Below are 22,869 nucleotides of genomic sequence, written 5' to 3'. Positions count from 1 at the left end.
TCGCCAAATGCCTGCAATTGACAATAAACGTGCGTGCTACATACAAATATTGTATGGAGTAGACCATTTAATGCGCGTAGTCGTCAGTGGTTTAACGACGCGTGGTTTAACATTGTTGTTGTACCGACGACGCAGCGCGGCACTTGAGTCGAATGTACAATGAACGCGGCTAGGAATGAATGGACAAGGCAATGAACGCGCGATCGATTGAACGATGGATCGAACAAACGCTTCGGGGTTCGTTGACAGGCTGGTGAAAGATCAAAGGGTCAGCAAGTGGCGACGCTAAGCCAAAAACAACGCAAGCAACGCCAATTCCATATGATTGAAGGTATTTAAGTGTGTGCCATGGAGTGCGCCGCGGATACCCATTAAATATAATATATATGTATGTATGTTTCTACTTGTAGGTAGTTGCGCTAATAAAGCGCTTAAAAATCAATTCAATTAAATGATATTGCGGCGCGCGAGTTAAATTACAATGCGCCTGTTTTGCTGCAGCAAACTAACGAGCAGTTGTTCGAGGCGACGCGCACAGCAACAAATGACCGAAAATGCAAGCGCTTACATTCGTGGAAAATTTTCTGTAGTTGAACTAATAAATATATCGTTTTAGCTATATGTTTGTTGTTGTGCCAACTCTTTAGAACTCAAAAATTAAATACAAAATTAAAACCAAAAAATCTTTTGACGCTCCTGAAAGCGGCGCACTAACAATTGTTTTTTTTAATTTATCGTTCCATAGCGCCGTCGTTGGGTTGGTGAGCTTTGGCTGTCACTGTTAATTTTATAAATTCACCGTTACACACGAGCGCGCCGCTGTCGCGCTCTCGCGAATGAGCGTAATGTGCGCGCGCACTCAAAAAAAATGCCACGACTAGTTTCCACAGTGTGGGGGCGTGTCAACAAACCGCACACACACTGACAGCCGCACATGTAAAGCTACAATCAGCATGCAGGCGTGTTGTTATTGCTTTTGCTATTGCCTAGCTTGTGTTCGGCTACTTATTACAACTACAGCTGTTCGTGTAGCGAACGTAGAGCGGCGCGCACGCTCATTGGTTGTTGGCGTCGCCAACGCGCGGCTCAACACTTGAATTGGCAATGAGCGTAGGAGTTGACGCTGCTCATTGTTGTTGGTATTTAGCTTTCAATTTATCACGCCGATTGTGTGTTGCTGCGCAGATGGCTCACATATTTTATTAGCCATATTTTGCGTTATGCTACAGTGCGCCGTTAATCGCACGCTCTCCTTCGACTTCTTCATTTGCTGTTTGTGTTGATTTAATAAATTTCTTTTCCTTTTTCACCACCATATTTGCTTTGCATTTCTTGCGCGTTGCGCGCTTCGTTGACTTGTTGATTTTATTATGACGCTATCAGTGCGCCATCGGCAATGTATGTATGTATGTAGTTTATATATGCAACTTTAAAGCAACAACAATGTAAGTAAGCGTTGTGTTGCCTTCAGTCATAAATCTATTTGCACTCCTCCATGTGTATCCAGATATCATACAACGCAAATGAACACATACATACATACATACATACATATGTATATTCATGAACATACATACATACACACATAATGTATTTCTGTTTATTTGCTTGCCGCGCTTTGTTTGTGCTTGCTGTTTGTTGTGGCTCTCGTCAACGCGATTGGCATTTTGAAGTGCCTCGATGGCGTCTCTGCGGATTTGTGAGGGATCACCATTTTAATGGGCTATCAAGTGGGCGCGCATTGTGTGGATCAGTGTTGCGGTTGAGAAGTTGTTGGTGCAAGCACTTCCGTAATTGGCAATTGGGTATATTTGCTTGTAGTATACATACTTACATATACATACATATATATTTTTGTAGGCTACAATATCAAATATGATTAAAATAATGAGTTTTCTTGCGAATAACCTTGTACACGGTGTCAGAGTTGAAATTTTAAAAGCATGAAGCATATATTCAAAAATATAAAAACGAATGTATATTTTTCATGTAACTTGAGATAAAACATATAAAAGGAAACATATTATTAAATTGTTAAAAAAACTTGGAAAAATTTAAAAACATATTAAAGTAATAAATAAAATTAAAAAAAATTATTTCATGAAATTTCTCAACAACAAAAAAAATGTATGTAATATAAAAAAAAAAAAAAATTAAATTTTTAAAAATAAAACATTTAATGATATATTAAAACAAAGTTTATTGACATTGTTTTTTTTTTTTTTGGTTTTGTATAATTTTTATTTAGAACCTGGTTTAAATTTAATGTAACGGATTATTTATATATATATATTTATTATTTTTTTGATAGAGAAAATATAATCTTTTAAATATCCTCTTTTGTCTTTAAAATGCATTCACAACTATAAATCAAAGCCTGAACATTTGCATAAAATTATTATTAAAGTGTAAAAAAAGAAAAAAACTAAATAAAAAAAAAACATAGTAAAATATTAACATTAAACTTAGTTTATGCAGAAAACTAAAATATACCAAATATAAGCATAGCCAGTATGTAGCTTTTATCTTCATGTTTTTTCAACAAATATACTTATATTATAAGAATAGCTAACTAACAGATGTTCCTCTGTGCCTTACTACAAGTATATTCACAAACTTTGCCGTCATGCAAATTTGCTGCGCAACAGTGGCTGAATCGCACGCCATTTATGATGTGGCATATACCTGTGGCACGTATGTACTTACCTAAATAGTGAGTGTGGTTGGTGTTGCAGGTGTGTCGCACATTGACATTTAATGCAACGCAGCAGTAACTGCGTCAAAATAAAGCTATTCATCATTTTTCGCATAAAACTCGAAACAAAATGTAATGTTGCACAAACATGCAGAATGTATACGTAGGCTAACAACAGTAAAAAAATATTAACAATAAATAATTATGTATATAAAGGTGGATACAAAGCGCCGCTATGGGTTACGAAACATTTAAAAAAGTTGCAATCTACAAAATATTTTTGTGGCAACATGCGATAGGGCGAAGGTGAGAGGAAAAAATTGAATGATTTATTGAATTATAACTTATTTATTTTTCTGCACAAGGCGGTGAGTTTTCATATAAAATAAATGCAAATTAGCAACATACGCTCACTTATTGTTGCAACAACTGGTTTAAGCAACAACAATACACAAAAAAAGTGCACAAAAACAATATCAAATAAAAGAAGAAGCACTGCTAGCTGTTTTATGGCAGTGCATCATACTTATTTATTATACTGAGGTGCATATATGTATGTGCACTTATAGGGAGGTTTTCATTTCTCGACCAACCAAAAAGCACTCGACCGGTATCTCATTAGCTAAAATCAATATTTTGATGCATTTTAGAGGACAAATTCGTGTATTCGCTTAGTATGTATTTAAGAGAAATACTTAGCAACATTATAAGCAACATGATGCGAGTTCATAGAGAACATCAAGATGAGGTGGATAGATAACTTATTTGATAAAAAATATATATAGAGCAAAAAAATTTTTTTGGAACTTTATGTGCAACATGTCGCAACACTACAGACACAAATGTTGTCAAAAATTTTGTTTCTAACTTTTGCTAACATAAAAAATTATAAAGGCTACCTAACTCGTTTATAATCAGAAAATTGCGAAACATTGCAAGCAATACGAGTATGCTGCTTTACCCTGAGTACTAAGCAACATGTTGCATGTTGATATAAAACAGCTAAAAGAGGTGTATATGTAATAACATAATAAACTATGTACAGCAAATAAAAAAATTATAAAAAATTTGTTTGCAACATGTTGCAATATTTCAGACAAAAGTGTTGCTAAAGGCTTTCTGAATAATTTTGCTTTACTAATTCGAAAAATTTTAGAGACTACTTAACTGGTTTAAAATCATAAATTATTGAAACATAATGAGCAACATGTTGCGGTACTTGGATAACTAATGTACTAAACAAAATGTTGCATGTGGATATAACACAGCAAACGGCGGTGTATGCGTAATACACTAAAAAAAACGATATAGGGCAAAAAAAAAAATTTTTGTTTTCAACGTGTTGCAATACTTCAGGTACAAATTTTGCTAATAATTTTTTTTAGACCTAACTAATTTGAAATTTTTTAGCGACTACTTAACTCGCGTATAATTAAAAATTGGTGACACATATTGAGCAACATGATGTAATACTTTCATAACCAATGTTATTAAATGTAAAAAAGAGCAAATTAAAAATAATATGCAAATGCTGGCGATAAGTATGCGCCCACCGCCAACGGACGGTGTCTCAACAAGAACAACCACAAGAAATAACAGCGTAACGAACAACCAACACTGGTGGACAATCGGCAACAGTAAAGGAGGTTTTGTCACTCAAATGACCCGCAAGCAAATATGCTTAGTGATTATGTACAGAAGACAGACAAACACTACAACAAACATATTTGCAATCGCATTTTATATTGCAATTGCAACAGCCAAGCAACCAGGCGGACAGACGGCGCTGGCATTGCAGCGCATGAAAATGTCAACAATTTGTTTGTGTTGTTGGCAAATATCATGCATTTTAGCGATGTTTGTTGAGTGTTATATACATGTATTTGTAGGTTGTCCACTAGCGCTACCCAGCCAATGCGCCCACACCGCTTTTTCGCCACCAACAACAACAACAACATCATCACAAAGAAACGCCAGTCGAGCATCCAGCTGCAGCAAGAACTTGAGCTGTTGCTGCCTTTGTTCGTGTACTAATTTTTAGTATAGTTGTTGTTGTTATAACTATTTGTCACACATTTTTCGCACTCACTGTTTATTTTTCGAATTTATTAGCTCCTTTTTCATGCTGCTCACTTATTTGCGTTACATTTTTGAGCATATTTGCGTATGAGCATTCGCACATGCGTGTGTGTATATGCGTGTCTGTCCATGTACTTAGGTGAGCGTGTATGCATTGATCTGCTGGCGACTCATCCATTGTGCCCGCCCGCCGAAAATGTGTTAATATTCACTTGCTGCTGTTGCTGCTTTTGTTGTTGTTATTGTTGTTGCTCGCAGACATAGCTTATGTAAATAGCATAAGCGAGCTTTGTTGGCTTTATTGTCATTGTACCGTTACGTCGCTTATAATCGGCAATTTTGGGCGGGCAATTCAAGGGCGCTGCCGAGCCGCTTTTAGAACTCGTCACAAAGTCGTAAATGAATGTGTGTGTGTTGGAATTTGTTTGCAAATAATAATTTCTGCTTTCGCTTGTCTTTCTTGTGGCTGGTAATTTTTCAGGATTTATTTTTACACATTCGATGCTGAAAATAAAACTGAAATCGTTTTAAATATCACTCGTACTGTCAGACATACTTACGTATATATGTATGCATGGTATATGCACATATTTTATTTATGTATGTATATATGCTGATGTGCTGTGTGTTTGCTTATATATGTACTCGTTTAACTCACATTTTCATAAGTAATCATTCTATGTTCGATCATATCGATTTAGCGAGTTATCATATCTTAAACATACATGTATGTATGTATGTACGTATATAATTGTATAAATTGGTGTTTAAACGTTCTACAAAGTTCAATAACTTTTGATTAACTATTGCTGTGTGTTGGTCTTCGCTGAGCAAACTAATTTGGAAAACAATTTTTCTTTAATTTAAAATTAAAAAATTAATTAAAAATCTCAATTTAAAATTAAAACACAATATATTTTTTTAACATTGAAATGAAGTGATATTTCTTTCTCACTTTTTTATTAAAAAAAAAAAATTATTTTTAAAAAATTATTTAAAACAAATAAAAAATTAAAGTTTTTATTAAAACAAAAATAAAAAGTTAAAAATTAATGTTTTTTTATATACATTTTTTTTTATATAAAATAGTTTTTATATAAATATTTATAATATATTAAATATTTATAATATATAAAATATTTATTTATTTATTTATAAATCTTTTAAATTTTAAATTAAAAAGAAAAGTGAGAAATGCCGTTTCATTTAAATGTGCAAAAAAGAAATTAGTATTTTTGTTTGGATTTAAAATAAAAAAGTGAGAAAAGAATTTTATTACAATTTTCAAAAAATAATTTTTTCGATTTCAAATTAATGCTAGTAAGGAAGGACTTTGCTCGGGTGTAACCAAGCATTTTATAGCCTTGCAACTTGCAAGGATCCAAGCCGGGGAAATGTCTTCAGGGGTTGGCAGTATTAAAAAATGTTGCAAGAGAATTCAACACTCATTGAGTTATATTATAGGTCATACCCTCATTTGGTTGTATAGCTATATTTTACTTCCTTTCAGCAAAAACTACACGTATATTAAAATCTTCGTCAAATTATATATATGTGATATAAACTCAGCCAAAAAAAGCTTAATATAATATATTGAGTTGATATGGAAAACATCAACTAGAGGATCGGAATTTATTATATTAGGGATATGAGGTTTAGACCAAGATCTAGGCAATATATAATATATATATATATAAATCTATACCTATCGAGATTTGGTTTATGTTTTATATACAAACAACCGTTAGGTGAACAAAACTACTATATCCTGTAGCAACATGTTGCGAGAGTATAAAAAACTGATATATCTGAAACAACTTTAAATTTTTATTTAAAATTCTGAAAACCGAAGATAATGGAAAAGATTTGGAGGATTGAAATCATAAAAAATATTAATTTTGTGCTGGCATAAATATTTTACAATATTTTACAATTTTTTGTGTTTTTATTTAATGTTTATGTTTATTTTTTAATAAAAATTTTATATATTTGTTATGTACTTTTTATTTTTGTGTACGACAAAGCTTTTTTTCAAACTTGTACGACCAAGAAGCTAAAATTCGTTCACAACTAAATTTGGTTCAAAGCTGGTATTAATTAAAAAACTCGTTTTGACTAATTAAATTTTGGATTTTAAATATAATAAATTTGTTTAAAAATTATGTCTTTAAAACTATAAAAAACAAAAATAAAATTTAAAAAATTAAAAAATGTTCGCCATATCCAAACAAATAATTATTTAAACCTAAAAGTTGTCATTAGGTGCCATTACAATTATTTAAGAAAGCCTATTTATATATAATATAATATACACATTTATTTATATGTTTAAATACATCTATCATATGTGCATACTTACATATATATTTTTATATCCAAAAGCATATAACGTTTAGCCGTAATTATGCACTACTCTTTCATTCGCTTTAAACTTAAATTCTTCAAAAATTTAGTAAAAAGCTTAAGTCTTGCAACAACTGAGCTTGGGTCAACGCTAATATGACAGAGTCATTCTTAATGTTTTCTTTAATTATAGTGTCGCCGAAAACACCAGCTGCCAAGCAACCCTATAAAATGTGCACAAAAAGCCTAGCAATTTGCTGCAAACAACTACAAGCACATAACTAAAGTACATATATGTGTACATACATATGTTATCTTATATGTGTTTAAATGTTTGAGTGTGTGTGAGAATGTAAAAGGCAAGACGAAAATTAAGTAAATTTAAGCGTAAACGCTTTATGACACATTACACATTATCCACTTAACTCAACAAATACGCTGCCATATGCGAGCGGATACGTGTACATAAATGCATATGTATATATGTGTATATGTTTATATATTTGTATGCATGTGTGTGTATTTGTGCAATTTGGCAAAGTAGACAGACGCCTGTAGACGACTTCCACTGGATTGCTGGTTAATAAAGTAGCTGAAGGAAAAAATCATGACGAAGAAAAAATGGCCACTGCGAAAAAGCGAAGCAAAAACAACAACAAAAAGAATTAAAAAAGGGAAACTGAAGTGCAATCACACATACATACATGCATGGATTACATGAAAAAATCACGCGATGCGCTGATATCCGCTGTTGGTACTTCATTTTTCAAGCGCATTGTTGTGGTTATTTTGCTCATTTTGCCTTTTATGCAAGTACTTATGTATGTATATACTTGTATATACATGCTTGAGTTTGTAGCTTTTTCTGCTTTGCAAGGTCCTTGCTACATTCTCAACATAATTATGAAAAATTATGCGATGTGGTGCAATAAAAAAGTGTTGAAAAAAATTCAAAAACAAAAAGCGCAAAGGCAGCCTTGTAATTTATTGTAAGCTGCTACAAAAACAACAACAACCCAGCAAGCGCCAAGTGCCTCTGGGCGCCGAAGAAACGGAAGCGCGGCAAGCTTCCTTAATGACAAGAACAGCGAAAAAAAAATGCAGTGAGGCAAAAAAAAGTTTGAAGGCGGACAACAACAATAAGAATAACAAAAATACCGAAAATGGCAATTGTAATGCGCAAATAAATGAAAGAGAAAATACTTTATTACAATTATTCCGATTTTTTTACATTTTTATACAATTTTTTATTATTGTTGTTGTTTTTTTGTTGTTGCACGAAGTGTGAAATTTATTGTTTCACAAAAGTTCCTCATTTGCGCCTGTTTGGCATTTTATTTGGTTGCCATTTTTTTTACACTTTGCGTTAATTGTTTTTGTTGTTGCTTTCTGACGGCCACGCGGGCGTTTGCAAGGCAAAAGTTTTTGGCATGATTGTCAGCACGTTGTTTTATAATTACCCTAATTATGATTATTACTTGCACCGTTGTTTATTTGACGCTATTCTGGCGCTTTCAGCAACTCAACTGAAAACAATAGTTTTGGGGTGAAAACCGAAAAAAATCACAAAAAAAAAATATCTAAAAAAATTAAAAAAAAAATATTTTGATATAAAAATGGCAAATAAAATAAAAATTATATGAAAAGCTAAGTGAAATAAAAAATAATTGCACTCGTGGCAGTTAATGTTGCAAATTTTGAAGTTCAGCGACGCCGTTGAGGCGCTGTGAAACTTTTATTGTTTCTATTTTTTAGTATGGTAAAAATATTTTTAAATTGAGCAGAGTGAGAGAGAAGGAGAGAGAGAGAGCGTTCCGAAGTGAAATTTGCAAGATTTTGTAGAAAAAAACTTATGTTAAGTTATGTGGTAAGGTCTACAACCTTTAACGATATTTTTGTAATAAGTTCATAAACTCGTGTTTAGGGTTTTGTGTTTATAAAAGTCAAGTGTAGTGTTTTTATTGGAGCGTTTAAGAATCTCTTTGTATAGTTATATTTTTATACAATTGTTCAATAAACCATTTGTTTCAGCTGATCATTGATGAGAGTCAGATCTTCTAACAATTAAGCTAGATTTTTCCAATTTTATTTAATTTTTTTATTTAATTATTATTACCATGATTTTTTTTGTTAAACTCTGTGCTGGTGAAATGTTTGAAAATCTTAACTCTGAAACTAACAAAACAAACTTGAGTCTTTAGCATAAACTCATATTTTGTATATACATATATTTCACAAACTTGAATTTTCACAATAAACTCTCTATTCGTGAGTAGTGTTTAATGTATAACTCTAAAATTATCAAAATAGAGTTTAATGCTTAACACTAAGATATATCATGAACTCGAACTTTTAGAATAAACTCTATGTTTGTGTGACTGTACAATTATCAAAATAAACTAGAGTGTTTGGCATAAACTAAAATTGTATAAGTAGAGTTTACGGCTTAACTCTAAGAACATAAATAAACTCGAGTGTTTAACACAAACCAATATTTTTAGAGTTTAATGTATGTTGTGCGTAGAGTTTAATGGTAAACACTACTATTTTTCATAAACTCGAACTTTAAGAATCTATTTCTATTAGTGAGTAGTGTTTACTGCTTAACCCTAAAATTACCAACACAAACGCGAGTGTTTTGCATAAACTCAGTGTTTATTGGTAGTACTTAATGTAGTTCTTCTAAATTGATAACAAACTCGAGTTAATGGGTAGTGTTAAATGGTAAACACGTAAAAAAATCAAGTTGAATGCTAAACTCAAAAATAAAAAATAAACTCGAGTTAAGTAAGGCTAAATTTAAATATGTCATCAATGAGTTATTAAAATTTGGAGCAAGTTGAACAAATTAATTAAAAATTACAAATAGTAAAGAGGTCAATTTAAAAGTTTTGAAAATTACATTAGTTGTAGTCAAACTCTACCCAACCATTCCAATATATAACATGGAGTATTTCATTTCATTTATTTTTTTTCATGAAATTTAAATGGAAAATTGCATTTAGCACAAATTATTGCTTTTTGGTCGGACAATTGTCCCACGAACCCAAAATATTTACTCCTCTTTTGCTTGCATGCTAGACTTCTTGCCACACTGGCTAACCATTACTGCAGCACTATTGCAGACACCTCAAATATTTTAGTTTAACAATAAAAGTTTTGGTTTGAAATCGTAAATTTTGCGCGTCTGTGGCTGGAAAGTGGTTGCCATACAATGTGGACACACAATTAAATACAGGTGAAATGTGGCATGTAAAAAGCAATTGTATGAGACTGATTATAGCCGAATATACATTTTATTAATTAAAAGAAATATTAATTTTATAGTTGAGTTTTTTAAATTAGAATAAAGCCGGGTTCAGCGCATTTGAGTTTAGAAATTTTTTAAAAATATTTACCATTTTTATTTTATTTTTCACCTCAACCACCCACTAACCCGCCAATATGTGCCGTTAAGCCACATTGCGGTTATCATTTCCTTGATTCTCTTGCATATTTAGTTCCCGAAACGCTCAGCTCAAAGTTTATCCATTTAACTGCATTAATTTCATAAAAACTTTTGCGCTATCACTGATAATCCCGCCGATTGCCCAGCAAACCTCAAACAAAAAGCAAAAATCATACAGACATTAAAAGCTAGCGAGCAAGTGTTGTTTTTGTTATTGTTTTTTTTTTTAATTTTGTTTACCGTTAGTTGAAGCTGCAACACCGGTGCACTTCATCGAGTCCATTAAACATCATCAACAATACAACGGCATACAACCAACACATGTGGCAGCGGGTGTGACAATAAAAGGGCAAAATAACAAAAGCTGCAGTCAACAATTTGCCACATCAACACATGCGCCAAACACACACACACACACGCGCGCAATGTGACCTGCTGACTTGCTGCCTTGTTGGTGGCCAGTCATACCTCGTACGTGTTGTAGTTATTTTTGTTGTTGTTGTTGCTTTTGTCAACACTTGCTATTTGCAATTGTTGCTGCTTTTGTTGTTATTATTTCACGTCACCTTCATCGCTTTCGGTAAGCTCAACGACGTGTGCGAGAGCGCGCGGAGTCGAGTTGGCGCAAGGTCCTTTCATCGTCCATATGTCCTTTCACCTTCGTGCAGCACGAGGCAGCGAAGCAATTGTTTACAGTAAGCAGACCTTTAGCCACAGAGTTTACTTTTCAGCTGGCATGAGGTGCTTGCCACACACAAATGAAAGCACATATGAGTGAGCGTGAAAGGAGTGCAAAGAAAAATGGCAAGAAGTTGGCATAAGGACCAAAGGACTAGCAGGTTGTCGGCGCACAGAAGTGTTGCAAGTGAGCGCACACACAGCGCAACGACAGTATAAACAAAAGTAGATATGTTTGCATGTGCTATGTAAGTGTGTAGCCAAGTCAATTGCGGGCGTTGTTGCCACAAATGCTATTTAGAGCAATATTTGGTGGCAAGTCGGGGCAGCGTGGCATGTGAGGCAGCTGCACAAATATACACAATATCCATATATTACAAGGATAAGCGCAATGCAGCAAACGTCGGCATGGCTAACACAAACGCCAGTAACATTAACAACAACAGCTACACCTGCGCTTGCAAAACATCTTTCAACGTGCGAAATTGCTTGCGCACACGCCTCCTACTACACGAGGACGGCTTGTTGCAAGACACGCAGCAGCAGCTAAATTATGCAGTACCACATGCTTGTTGTTGTTGTATTTATTTTCTTTTTGAATCTAGCAGAAGCAGCGCTTCACCTTAAATTTCGAGCTCGTTGATTACTTCTGTCCAAGCTGCTCTCATATCGCTTGCTATCATCACGGTAAGAACAAGCGCCGATAAATTGTCGCATCATAGCAATTCTCAAGTCCACAAGTCCATTGATTTAGGCCCGAGTGGCCGAGAGCCGTGGCTTGGTTGCATGAGTTTGGCGTTGCGCCCAAACTATTGTCACACGGCTGAGTGCCCAAAATCAACTCGGTTTGCCACCCCGAGTGGCAGCTATGGTCACAAGCGCGTTTCACTGTGTGGACACCACCTCAATTGGTTGTGGTTCTGGGTATAAGATGGCGGTGTTGGCGCTGGTCAGGCAAGTGTAATAAATTTGCGCACCATAAAATCTTTGCGGAAAAATAAAGTATCCAGCCAGTCAGTCGAGGCAGGCAGCCCGGCGACCAGGCAGCCATCCAATGGCTACTTTGACTTCATTGCGAGAGCGCGCGTGTATCCGTTGTGTGCTTTGTGTGGCAGCAACAACAGTGGTGGCAAGAGGTGGCAAGCAAAAAAGATTTTGTCGCCGAGTCAACGCAGCGTAAACTGAAGCAAAAGTTAGTGATGTTCGCAGAGGATTTATGATGCACACGCTGATTCGTTAGCTGGTGTATATGACTGTGTGCCCTTGGGGTTAGTAGGGCCTTTTGGGGGCATGCCAACGTCAACGCGCAGCAAATTGCTTCGAAATGTTTGAAAAAACTATGGAAAAAATTGAAATTTCTGCTTTATTATTTCAAGTTTTTTGATGCATCAATGATTTCTCTTTAACGTTATGTCCATATATTACGTGGACCTGGTTATGTTGGGATAGCCTTAAATATACCTTACTTTAAGCTTAACTAATTGTCACATTTAATTGCAACTTACTGACAACTCATTTTCCTCTTATTGCTTACAGATCACGCCGCGTGTGCAACAAATGCCACAAGCTAGCCACACCAACATAGTTGAGCACTAGCATACACTGCCCGAGCGGTGTAGACATCAAGGTTTACGTGCGAGACACAGTGCGCGCATTTTAATTAACATAAACTCCCCGAAAACGCGGCGACCTGATGACTATGGCAGAAGGCACCGACCCCATGGGGCATCAGGCGGGCTCCCATCACAACCACCATCACACCCATCACAATCATCATAGCCACCAGCACCAGCATCCGCATCATCCGCATCCGCACCAGCACCAGCATCAGCATCAGCAGCAGCTGCATCAGCGCCAACCGTCGTCACATCCTCATTATGCGCCTTACGCTGCCGCTGCCGCCGCCGCCGCCGCTGCGGCACATATGCAACAGTATCCGTTGCCGCAACATTTGCCATTGGCGCTTAGCTTGCAACAGCAGGCTGCTGCTGCGGCCGCGGTGGCCGCTGAGCATGTGAATAACAATCAGCCTTTTGTGGCCAACAACAATGTGCCGTGGAAGCAGCGTAAGCGGAAACGCTTGTCGGCCGTGTTGGATAAATTGCATAATCACAACAATAACAATAATAATAACAACAATAGCAGTAGTGGTGGCAGCATGCATAATGATGGCGGCGGCGGCAGCAATAACAATAATAACAACAACAATAACAATGTTGGCGAACACGGTAATAACAATCACAGTCATGTGGAGCCGATGGACGGCAATGAGGATGTCGAGAATGAGGCTAATTATAAGCACAACAACAACAACAACAGTAGCAACAATAATGTGTATGCGAAACGTCAAAACTGCGGCAATGATAGCGGGAAAACATTAACGCGTCATAAGCGCACCATTAGTGAAGTTAGCGGCGATGAGGCTGAGGCCGAACCTGAGACGGAAGCCGATGTCGATGCGGTGTCTGAAGATTTATCCCTAGAAAACGATAGTCCACGCATCAGCATGAGCCCACTACAGTTGGTCTCGACAAATGATAGTCCATCCGGTGGTGGTGCGTCACATCTCGCTGTCGCCGCCGCTACAACGACACCCAGCGACAATCCGCTGCATGTCGACATCAAGACTGAGCACATGCATAATCCCTATGACCGTTACTTTCCCATACCGTCGCCGCTCTTTGGCTATTACTTACATACCAAGTATTTGAATGAAGTCTTTCGCCGACGACAGGATCTCTACACATCACCAATGCAGCATACACCTTCGTCGATCGCTTCGTCCATTGCTGATGAGACCTCGCCTACAAGTTTGCCGAACGCCGGCGCTCATCTCGATCATCCGCCGCCATTTCCACCAACCTCCACAGCTACAGCACGTGTTGCAGTCGGCGGTCCTGGGCGTTCACCACCGCCAGCCGTCACCGTTGCACTACCCTCGCCACCACGTAGCGATTCGTCGATTACTGCTGCCGCCACAGCCAACACACGTTGCAGCCCATCGCCGGCTACTCAAGCCAACACTTCGGATCCGGCCATAATGCCGCCGCCACAAGATCGTCCATTGGACTTGTCTGTACGCAGTGGTGGCAACACGCCCACCTATGAGCTGATGGGTGGCAAAAAGTACAAATCGCCCTCGCCTTTACCGGCGACCACACTCATGCTGCCACCAGCGCAGCAACCCGTCTCGGCTACGGTCAGCGCCGCATCCATGTCGCCAAGCCAAAGCACGTTGAAAACGACCACAGCCAATAACAGCAACAATAGCGCTAATCATGCACCATTAGCCAGTTCCCCGGCACCCGTTTCGCCGTACGCAGCAGCTGCTGCTGCTGCACATGCTGCCGCCGCCGCGGCCGCTGCTATGATCAAGCTCGAAATGCCAATGCATCCATTGCATCCGCACGCAACCACCACCACGGTGGGCGTGCCCGTGATCAAGGGTGATGTCGCATCGCCCACCACCAAGGAATCGGTCGCATGGCGTTACAATCTCGACGTTTCACCTGTGGTGGAGGAGATGCCACCCGGTTCAGATGTGGCTTACGTCTGTCCCGTTTGCGGCCAGATGTTTTCGCTGCACGATCGTCTTGCCAAACATATGGCATCGCGTCACAAATCGCGTAATCCTGCCAATGATATCACCAAAGCCTACTCGTGCGAGGTATGTGCGCGCTCCTTCGCACGCTCCGATATGCTGACACGCCACATGCGTCTACATACCGGTGTCAAACCGTACACATGCAAAGTGTGCGGTCAAGTATTCTCACGCTCCGATCATCTGTCTACGCATCAGCGTACACACACTGGCGAGAAGCCCTACAAGTGTCCACAATGTCCGTATGCCGCGTGCCGTCGGGACATGATCACACGCCACATGCGTACACACACGCGTTACGAGACACAACAGCGTGGTGGTGGTGGCACAGCTGGCGGCGTTGGTGAGTTGGGTGGCCCCTCCAAGTCACCACTGCCACTACTGGCCGACATGAAGATGAGCTTGCCAATGCTATTGAAGAGCGAAGAGTTGGCGGGTAAATCACCAATGCACAGCGGTATCGGCGGTTCCATGCCGATCGTGGTGAAAACGGAGAGTGCTTAGTGGAGACTACGACGCGCATATAGAGGCTGCAAGGCGTAGAAGCGCGCAGTTGGCTCTCCCATGGAGGGCTGCTTCGACGAGACTTAACAGAAAGACACTTATATGACACAACGGCAGACGTAAACGTAAGATATGAAATGACAAACTATATAGATTAAGCGTAGAGAGTAGCTAAGGAACGAGTGAGTAGGAAGACGTAAACAAAAAAAGATAAAATTTATATTTTATTTTTCAAAAATCTCTTTGTGAAGACTGAGACTAATTTAAGCGTAACAATATGAATTTACCATAAACAAAAATTTTCATTTTTAAGTAAACATACTGAAATCGAATGCGAGAGTTGCTTCGTATAGGTACTGGCCGACAAAATTTGGCGAGTTGCCTAACTGGAGTATGAAATGCTGATAATTGTGCGGTGAGCTTGTGATTGCTTTGATGAAATCTGACATTTTTTGGAAAACTCTAAACTTTTGTCAGCATATTTGCTAGCTTAGCGTGCTTTTTAGTAAACACTTTTTTTATGGAAGCTTCTTAGTAAAAGCATTTTATACTAGTGAAAGTTATTTACCATAAAGATCGCTCTTTGATTTTTTCGTTTATTACTGTCACAAACTATTATGAGCTCAACTTCTCTAAAAGCTTTTGACATAAATTCTTGGTTATAGCTTTCATTTGGATACATTGCAATCGTTTCTGGTGAAAGTTTAACTGTTGAAAGCTTTAGCACTTACATTTTAGGGTTTAAAAAGCTTTCTAGTAGCTTTTCCTACAAAAGAGCTCTTGACCTACACTATTGTCATAGCGTGTGTTGGTCTTTCACAAGCTTTTTTCGATGAAAGCTACAAGTTTTTACCTTTAATTTGTGACAGCTTTTCGCTTATAATTGTAACATATATTAAGCTTTCATGAGCTTTTCTCGATGAAAGTTCTGAGCTATCACTTCTTCATATATTTTTCTCACCCGCTCACTCATTTATCAGCAAATTCGTTATTGTGGCCCAAATTTGGTATGTCATTTCAGTAAATTTAAATACAAAATATAACTTTTAAGACAAATGGTTGTGAACAGCAATTCAGCATTGTTAGATACTCTCTGAGCACAAGCATTTTTTCACGATAACTCACTCTCCCTCTCTTTCAATTTCTCTCATGAACACATTCATCGCAAAACAAACAAGCTAGACAATTAAGAGATTATTGACATAGTTACTGTTATAATTTTAAGTTAATTAATCACTTAGTTTATAGTGAAAAGCGGATAATTGGATTTCATTAGTTTTATAATTTGATTTAACGATTTCGTAGTTTGTATGTGAGAAAAATTGAAAAGAAACAAGGCGATTGTAAAACCCACAAATTAATTTTAAGCATAATTTTATTTGAAAATTATTCCCAACTGCATTGTAGTAATTTATTCAAGTTCTTTAAGCTGCTTACCTTTAAGTTACAAAATATATTTAATTATTATTTATTGCTAGTGGTAAATGAGTATGTATACACACACACACAAACAATTTTGTATTATTATAAAGCGAGATGGCAAATGAAGCGTCAAAAGACAAAGAAAGCGTTCCTCGATCAACCGAATAACGGCGATTATGGCGTGTAAAAGAACAACGACAATGAAATATGAAAACGCCGAACAACAAAAATTGCTAAATTTAATTTAATTAATTAATTTCCACTCGATTTGTTTAATTTATTGCAAAAATTAAATTAAAATTTCGATTCATTTAATGAAATAAGAAAACTTTTTCTTTTGAATTATTACTATTTTTTGTTGTTGTTGTTTTGATTTTTTGTTAAACCAAACAAATGTTAGTAGCCAGTGCAGTTAGGCGGCGAAAATGACACAGGCACACACATACATACACCCCGTTTCAAGCTCTACTACTAATTTTCATTGTTTATTCTTTTATTTTTTTAAATAAAATATAAAATACTAAACACAATTAATATTTATTTTGTTGCACCAAAAATGTTTATCGTAATTTTAGTTAATTTTACTGTTTCTATTACTTGACTCACTCAAATGTTTTCTATCATGTTTTCTATGACTTTAGCCAAGTACAGTTAGGCGTTTTGTTTAAGTTTTTCCACACATATTATATAAGTTGTAGCACATACATACATACATATATATTTAGTTTAACATTGCTTACCTACCTGTTAGTTTATGTTAATTTCATTTAATTAATTTTAGTTTTTTTAAGCTGTTATTTATTAAAATTGAATTTAAATTTTCGCATTAAGTTTTGCTTTTAATAATTTATAATATTTGTATGAAGTGAAATAAACTTGGTTATGATTATTTTGTAATATGCTTTTGTTTTTTGAATAAATAAAATGAGAAATCAACTTTTGCATTGAAGAAAAAACTGAAACACACATTTATTTTTATTTCAAATACATATTTTTTTTTTATATGTATGCAGATATTTTTTAAAATTTGATTTGCTTAAAATTGTATTGTTTTCATGAAGTCAGATTGTCGTGGTACAGGTGGGGCAGTGGGTTATGAAGGACTTATAAATACATATGTATGCTCATTAACCAGCGTTGTACATCAAATTCTCATACCACGGCTTTAACGGTACTTTTTCGTAATATATGTATTTGTTTCAGAGTAGACTGCTTCCAAAGTCCCGATCTAACCTAAACAGTTGAGCGCTTAAAACGCAGCCCATGCTGGATAACTTTTTCTCTATGCTTTTTCATAGCCTTGATACGCAGCTAAAACAAATCGCTCAACATGGTTACTCTCCATTGTTGTATTGTTGTTTTCTAGCTATTACCATCTGAGCTGAAGGAGAAGTAAAAACATTAACTTCAGCGGCACCGAAACTATATAGGTCCATTTTTAATAGCATAAAAAGGTATATAAAGATCAGCTAAAAGCTATAGGAATCCAATCTGAATACCATATTCGGAGATTGCAGCGATGCCTTGGCTAATAATCTACACCAAATTTCGTGAAGATATACCTTGACAAATAAAAGAGTTATCAATACAAGGATTTAAGTTTGATCGTTCAGTTTGTATAATAGTTATACAAGTATGTTATAGTTGTCCGAAAAATAAGCAGCTTTTAAGTGAGAAAAGAACGTGTGCAAAAATTCAGACCGATATCTGAAAAACTGAGGGACTAGCACGCGTATATACAGACAGACGGGCATACGGACGCTGCTAAATCGACTCAGCTCGTCACACTGATAATTTATATATTATATAAAATATAGTTTTTAGGGCCTCCGAAGTTACCTTTTGGGTGTTACAAACATCGTGGCAAATTTAATACACACCTTGAAGAGATTATAATTACACAATTAACACGCTTAGTTAAAGCTAGTAATCTTCGTAGGAGACAGTTTCAAAGAGAATAGCTGTCATACAAACTGAACAATAATTCCAAAAATTCCAACAACTTTTTAATAAATTAAGCTTTTGGCTTCAGTAAGCGGAGCATTTGATACTACTGTTATGACTACGAAGTACAACAGAGTTCATAGTCTGGAGTCTTAAGAGAATAGAAGTAGACAGTTATCAAATTATTCTGACAAGACAAGAGTTTAAAGTTTTTAGGAGTTAGCCCTATTTCACAAAGATTACGTTTACCTCTTTTCGAGAGAATGTTCTCTGGGGAGAGAATCTTGAAGTATTGATCTAAAGTGAAACAATTTATCATTGAGATCCTTCAGTTGGTGATTCAGACTTTATTCAGTGACGCCTTCGAACGTGCCCAATTTCTCCAAACTAAAGCTCAAATCCAAAATATTCAGCAAAAATAAAAAACAACAACAACAAAAGTGCATCATTTTAAAAACAAGAACAAAACAAAACACTCTATGCAGAAAACGCGAGAAGTGATAAGGTGCACCAGTGTGATGAACGCAGCACGCGTTCAGATTTATGTCAAATTGCCAGCGCGGCAACAATAAACTTTTGCAACAGCCGTGAGGCCATGGTGGCGGAGCCAACTATTCGCTATGATACCGGTATTTTATGTTGTCATGTCACTAGGGAGTCGCATAATACATGTTGTTTATGTTGTTGTTGTTGTTGCAGCTGGTGTTGATTTGGCGTTCAGAATGATGCATGTGATGCAGCGGCGCTTCATTGTGTAGCAGTTGCAACAAATGATAGATATGAGTGTGGACACACAAGAGTTATGCTACTGTGGCTGTTGCAACAACGTATTAGTCGTAATGGATGCTAGCCGACACGCGACAACGTGTAACTGCATTTGCCAAAAACAACAATATGTCTATTGCAGTTTTAGTTTCAGACACAATAGACGGTGGATCCCAAATGCAGCGCTGCAAACGGGGTTTTGCGTATGTGGCTAGTGCAGCCCACTATATTGTTTTGATCTCATGTGACAGCTACCGTATGTATGTACGCGTTTGTGTATGTGTGCTAACGGCATTTAATCATTGCACCACACAATTGACTAATTTCGCGCTTAAGCGACCGAAAGCATAGTTCTCAAATGCTCTAAACAAGTGATGCGGCAGTTCGTACGGTCACTTGGTTAGGCGGCTGAATGTGCGTTAGTTGCGAAACATTCTTTATCTCATACGTTAGTGGGGGGAAGAGTACTAAATTGGTTAGTTATAGCGTACATAAGGCTTTGGTAGCACAGGCATCTTGATTGAGGCACTTTTAGCAGGATAGTCTGAAGTGAGTATAGGGATCTCAAATAAGATTTAAAAGTTGTTATGTTTATAAGAGTTGTTTATATGTATATGCCTATTTTTAACCGAAGAATATTATTTTCAAGAATATATTTGGAGACATTGTGAAACATATCTTTGAAGATAGGTCGTAATTTCTTCATTACCTCTGTATTCAGCTCTTCTTTATAAAAGTTTACAGTTATTAAAACCTTAAAAAATCGGATCCTTTCACTATATATCAAAGACCTTTACTTCTACAGTTCCACTTTTATAGCAACTGAAATCAACTTTTTGTTACCACATGTTTAAAAATTTGTTCACCTTTAAACCCCACAGTGGTCTTGGACAGAACGAGTATTTCTCTTTTTGGTTTGTTTTAATTTTTTTTACATAGGATAAAAATCTTAAATTTATAAGCTCCAAGTGGAAGACTTGTATTGAGCATATTAGTTCAAGGAGTGTGAACTTTTAGACCATCTTATGAGCATTGAGCAGTGATTGTGTACAAATATTGGACTTAACCAGTTCTCAGGATGAATATTGACAGTTGGAGCCTCAATATACAAGTACCTTACTTCTCTAGACTAAAAAATTAACTTAATTTTGGAGAGAAAATGAAGATTATAAGTAGAAAAAACTTTTCATCCTTAAACAGTTATGTCTTCTCTATAAAATTTCTTAACATTTCGACATAAGTTAGGTTATACGGGTCGAACGTTATGTCTTACATAGACATACGAGCTGAAGTTTAAGAACGTCAACGCTTTTGACTTGATATCTAATTCTGATATTTCATCCATTCCTTTGAACTACGAAGTTTCTAGATATGTGAGCCGAGTGCTATATAAGCCCGGACAGAGACAAAGGAGGAGTTCCAATGTCCCTCTCATGCCTACTTCGCTGCACTTACTACATGAGGCGTCGTTAATAATGGTCATTCATTGTGACCTGTGAATAGACTAACAACCGTCCTGCAGTCTTTCGCTGAAGGCATTTCATCTCACTCCGAACCGTCTGTCAAGCCTTATGGAAATTTCATTGTATATCATTTTTAGTGACGTCCGTATTGTACTGATTCGGGAGCCACAAGCGGATGTCACTTTTGGCAATCTCATCGGTTATTTTGTTTTCCGGAATGCTCTTATGGTTGTTAATATAGATGTATAAAGTTTCGCTATTAGGTGGTGTGCCCCTGCGCCTTCCACCTCCTTTTAGTGTGATTTGAAACATTCTCTCTCAATATGTTTATTTTACTCTTAAGCTCTTCAATTAATTAAGGTGAGTTTCAGGTACGATAAATGTAATAGAACATGAACTTTAATAGTGGTTCGAAATCACATTACCTCATCTAACCAAATACACAATGAAAAACTCGTAGTGAGCATTTTTCTGGCAACTGTAAGCTTTAAACGGAGCTTTAAAGCTTTTTGTCGAAATTAAAGACTTCCTCTACCCTCTAAAAATCACTTCCGTACTTCCTTCTATGTATTTCTAAACTTCGAAAACATTAATTTGCATTATTCCAGTCTCACACAAACACACACACACACACATGCATACTAATTTAGTGCATCAAGTTCGTGAACAGGGTCAAAAATGTGCCGCAAATCTCTGCATTGCAGCTTTTACGCCGCTAACCCGCTAACCCGCTCACACCCCCACCGCGGCCATCAAGTAATTATAAATACAAACAGAGTCAGTCGTCACCGCCATCAACTAAGTAGGCGACCGCAATCGCGCATGCCGTGTCACAGCGTAATTAAGGATTCACCCTCAACTTTGCCTCGCATATGCGCCAATGCCGCCATCCATCGAGCTAGCCGCGCCAACTAACCAGCCAACCACCCACCTAACCAAGCCAAAAACTCACAGTGGCGCATTGTTGTCGCCGCATTCCACCGCACAACGTTGCATTCATATGACTGTAGGGCCCTTTGGCTCAGGCGTGGGAATTTACTTTCGCTTTTCGCCTTTTGCCGCAGTCACTTGTCGTTGCTTAACGATTTCCTGCCTCAATGCACCGCTTACTCTGCTACATTACACTTGCTTACTCATACTCTTTTGTTGAGTAAATTTCTGCAAGCCTTTCGGGCCGCCGCCTGCTTGCGTCACGGTCTCTGCAAGTCTCGAAGGCAGTTAGTTGTAAGCATTATTAGTTCGTTGTAATTGTTCGTGTTTGTTGCGCGACTTTGGATTATTTCAAAGTTGGCATAAATCTGTTGGTTCCTGAATTTTATTCGTTTTCCTGCGGAGTGACATGCAATGTTGTTGCCAAAACTTGGTTAAGAGGTTGAGGTGGAGTACACACCTTCTCTGTGCTTGTTTTTAAAGTCTTCAACTTGAAAGCGTAGAAGAATGGTTTGTTTTACTAATAACTTTCAATGTTATTTGTTTATATTAAACATTTTATAGCTTGTGTTTCCCGATATTTTGAAACAGGAATATTAATATTCTCGTTCGATAATTAATTGACTACCACTCGATACCAGGTTTAGTAAGAGTACATATTCTTATATAAATATGTCTAGTTATTTTTTCAATAGGTGGCATTTCTTATTAAAAATATGTCTAAATTGAAGAAAACTTTCTTAGCAACGTGTGGTTAGCACATATTTATAACCTGAACAGTTATGCCATGATTTTTGTAATACCCGAAAGGAAACATCAGAGACCCTCTAAAATATATACGAGGTGCATTCAAAGGAAAATGTGTATTTTGACTTTTCTTGGACTTTGTACCAGTACAATCGATTGTGAATATTTTGTTTTTGTTATAATTGGCCACATATATTTATCATGATTTGCATTGTATCAAAAGTTTAGTTTGTGTTTGACAACATAAAAG

At 36.7% G+C, this 22,869-nt stretch overlaps 1 protein-coding gene across 1 annotated transcript in view; it reads left to right on the top strand.

Annotated features, from left to right (window-relative positions):
* klu (klumpfuss) overlaps positions 1-17,399 on the top strand; it is a 107,610-nt gene extending 90,211 nt beyond the window's left edge. The window contains exon 3 of the mRNA XM_036359046.2: positions 12,780-17,399. Within this exon, the coding sequence (XP_036214939.2) occupies positions 12,937-15,348 (2,412 nt within the window). The 5' untranslated portion in view covers positions 12,780-12,936 and the 3' untranslated portion in view covers positions 15,349-17,399. The remainder of the gene's footprint in view (positions 1-12,779) is intronic.
* Positions 17,400-22,869: the final 5,470 nt, after the last annotated feature.

This window comes from Bactrocera oleae, chromosome 6 (genome assembly GCF_042242935.1).
Source record: "Bactrocera oleae isolate idBacOlea1 chromosome 6, idBacOlea1, whole genome shotgun sequence".
Classification (NCBI taxonomy): Eukaryota; Metazoa; Arthropoda; class Insecta; order Diptera; family Tephritidae; genus Bactrocera; species Bactrocera oleae.
This window is presented reverse-complemented; position numbering and strand designations above follow the sequence as displayed.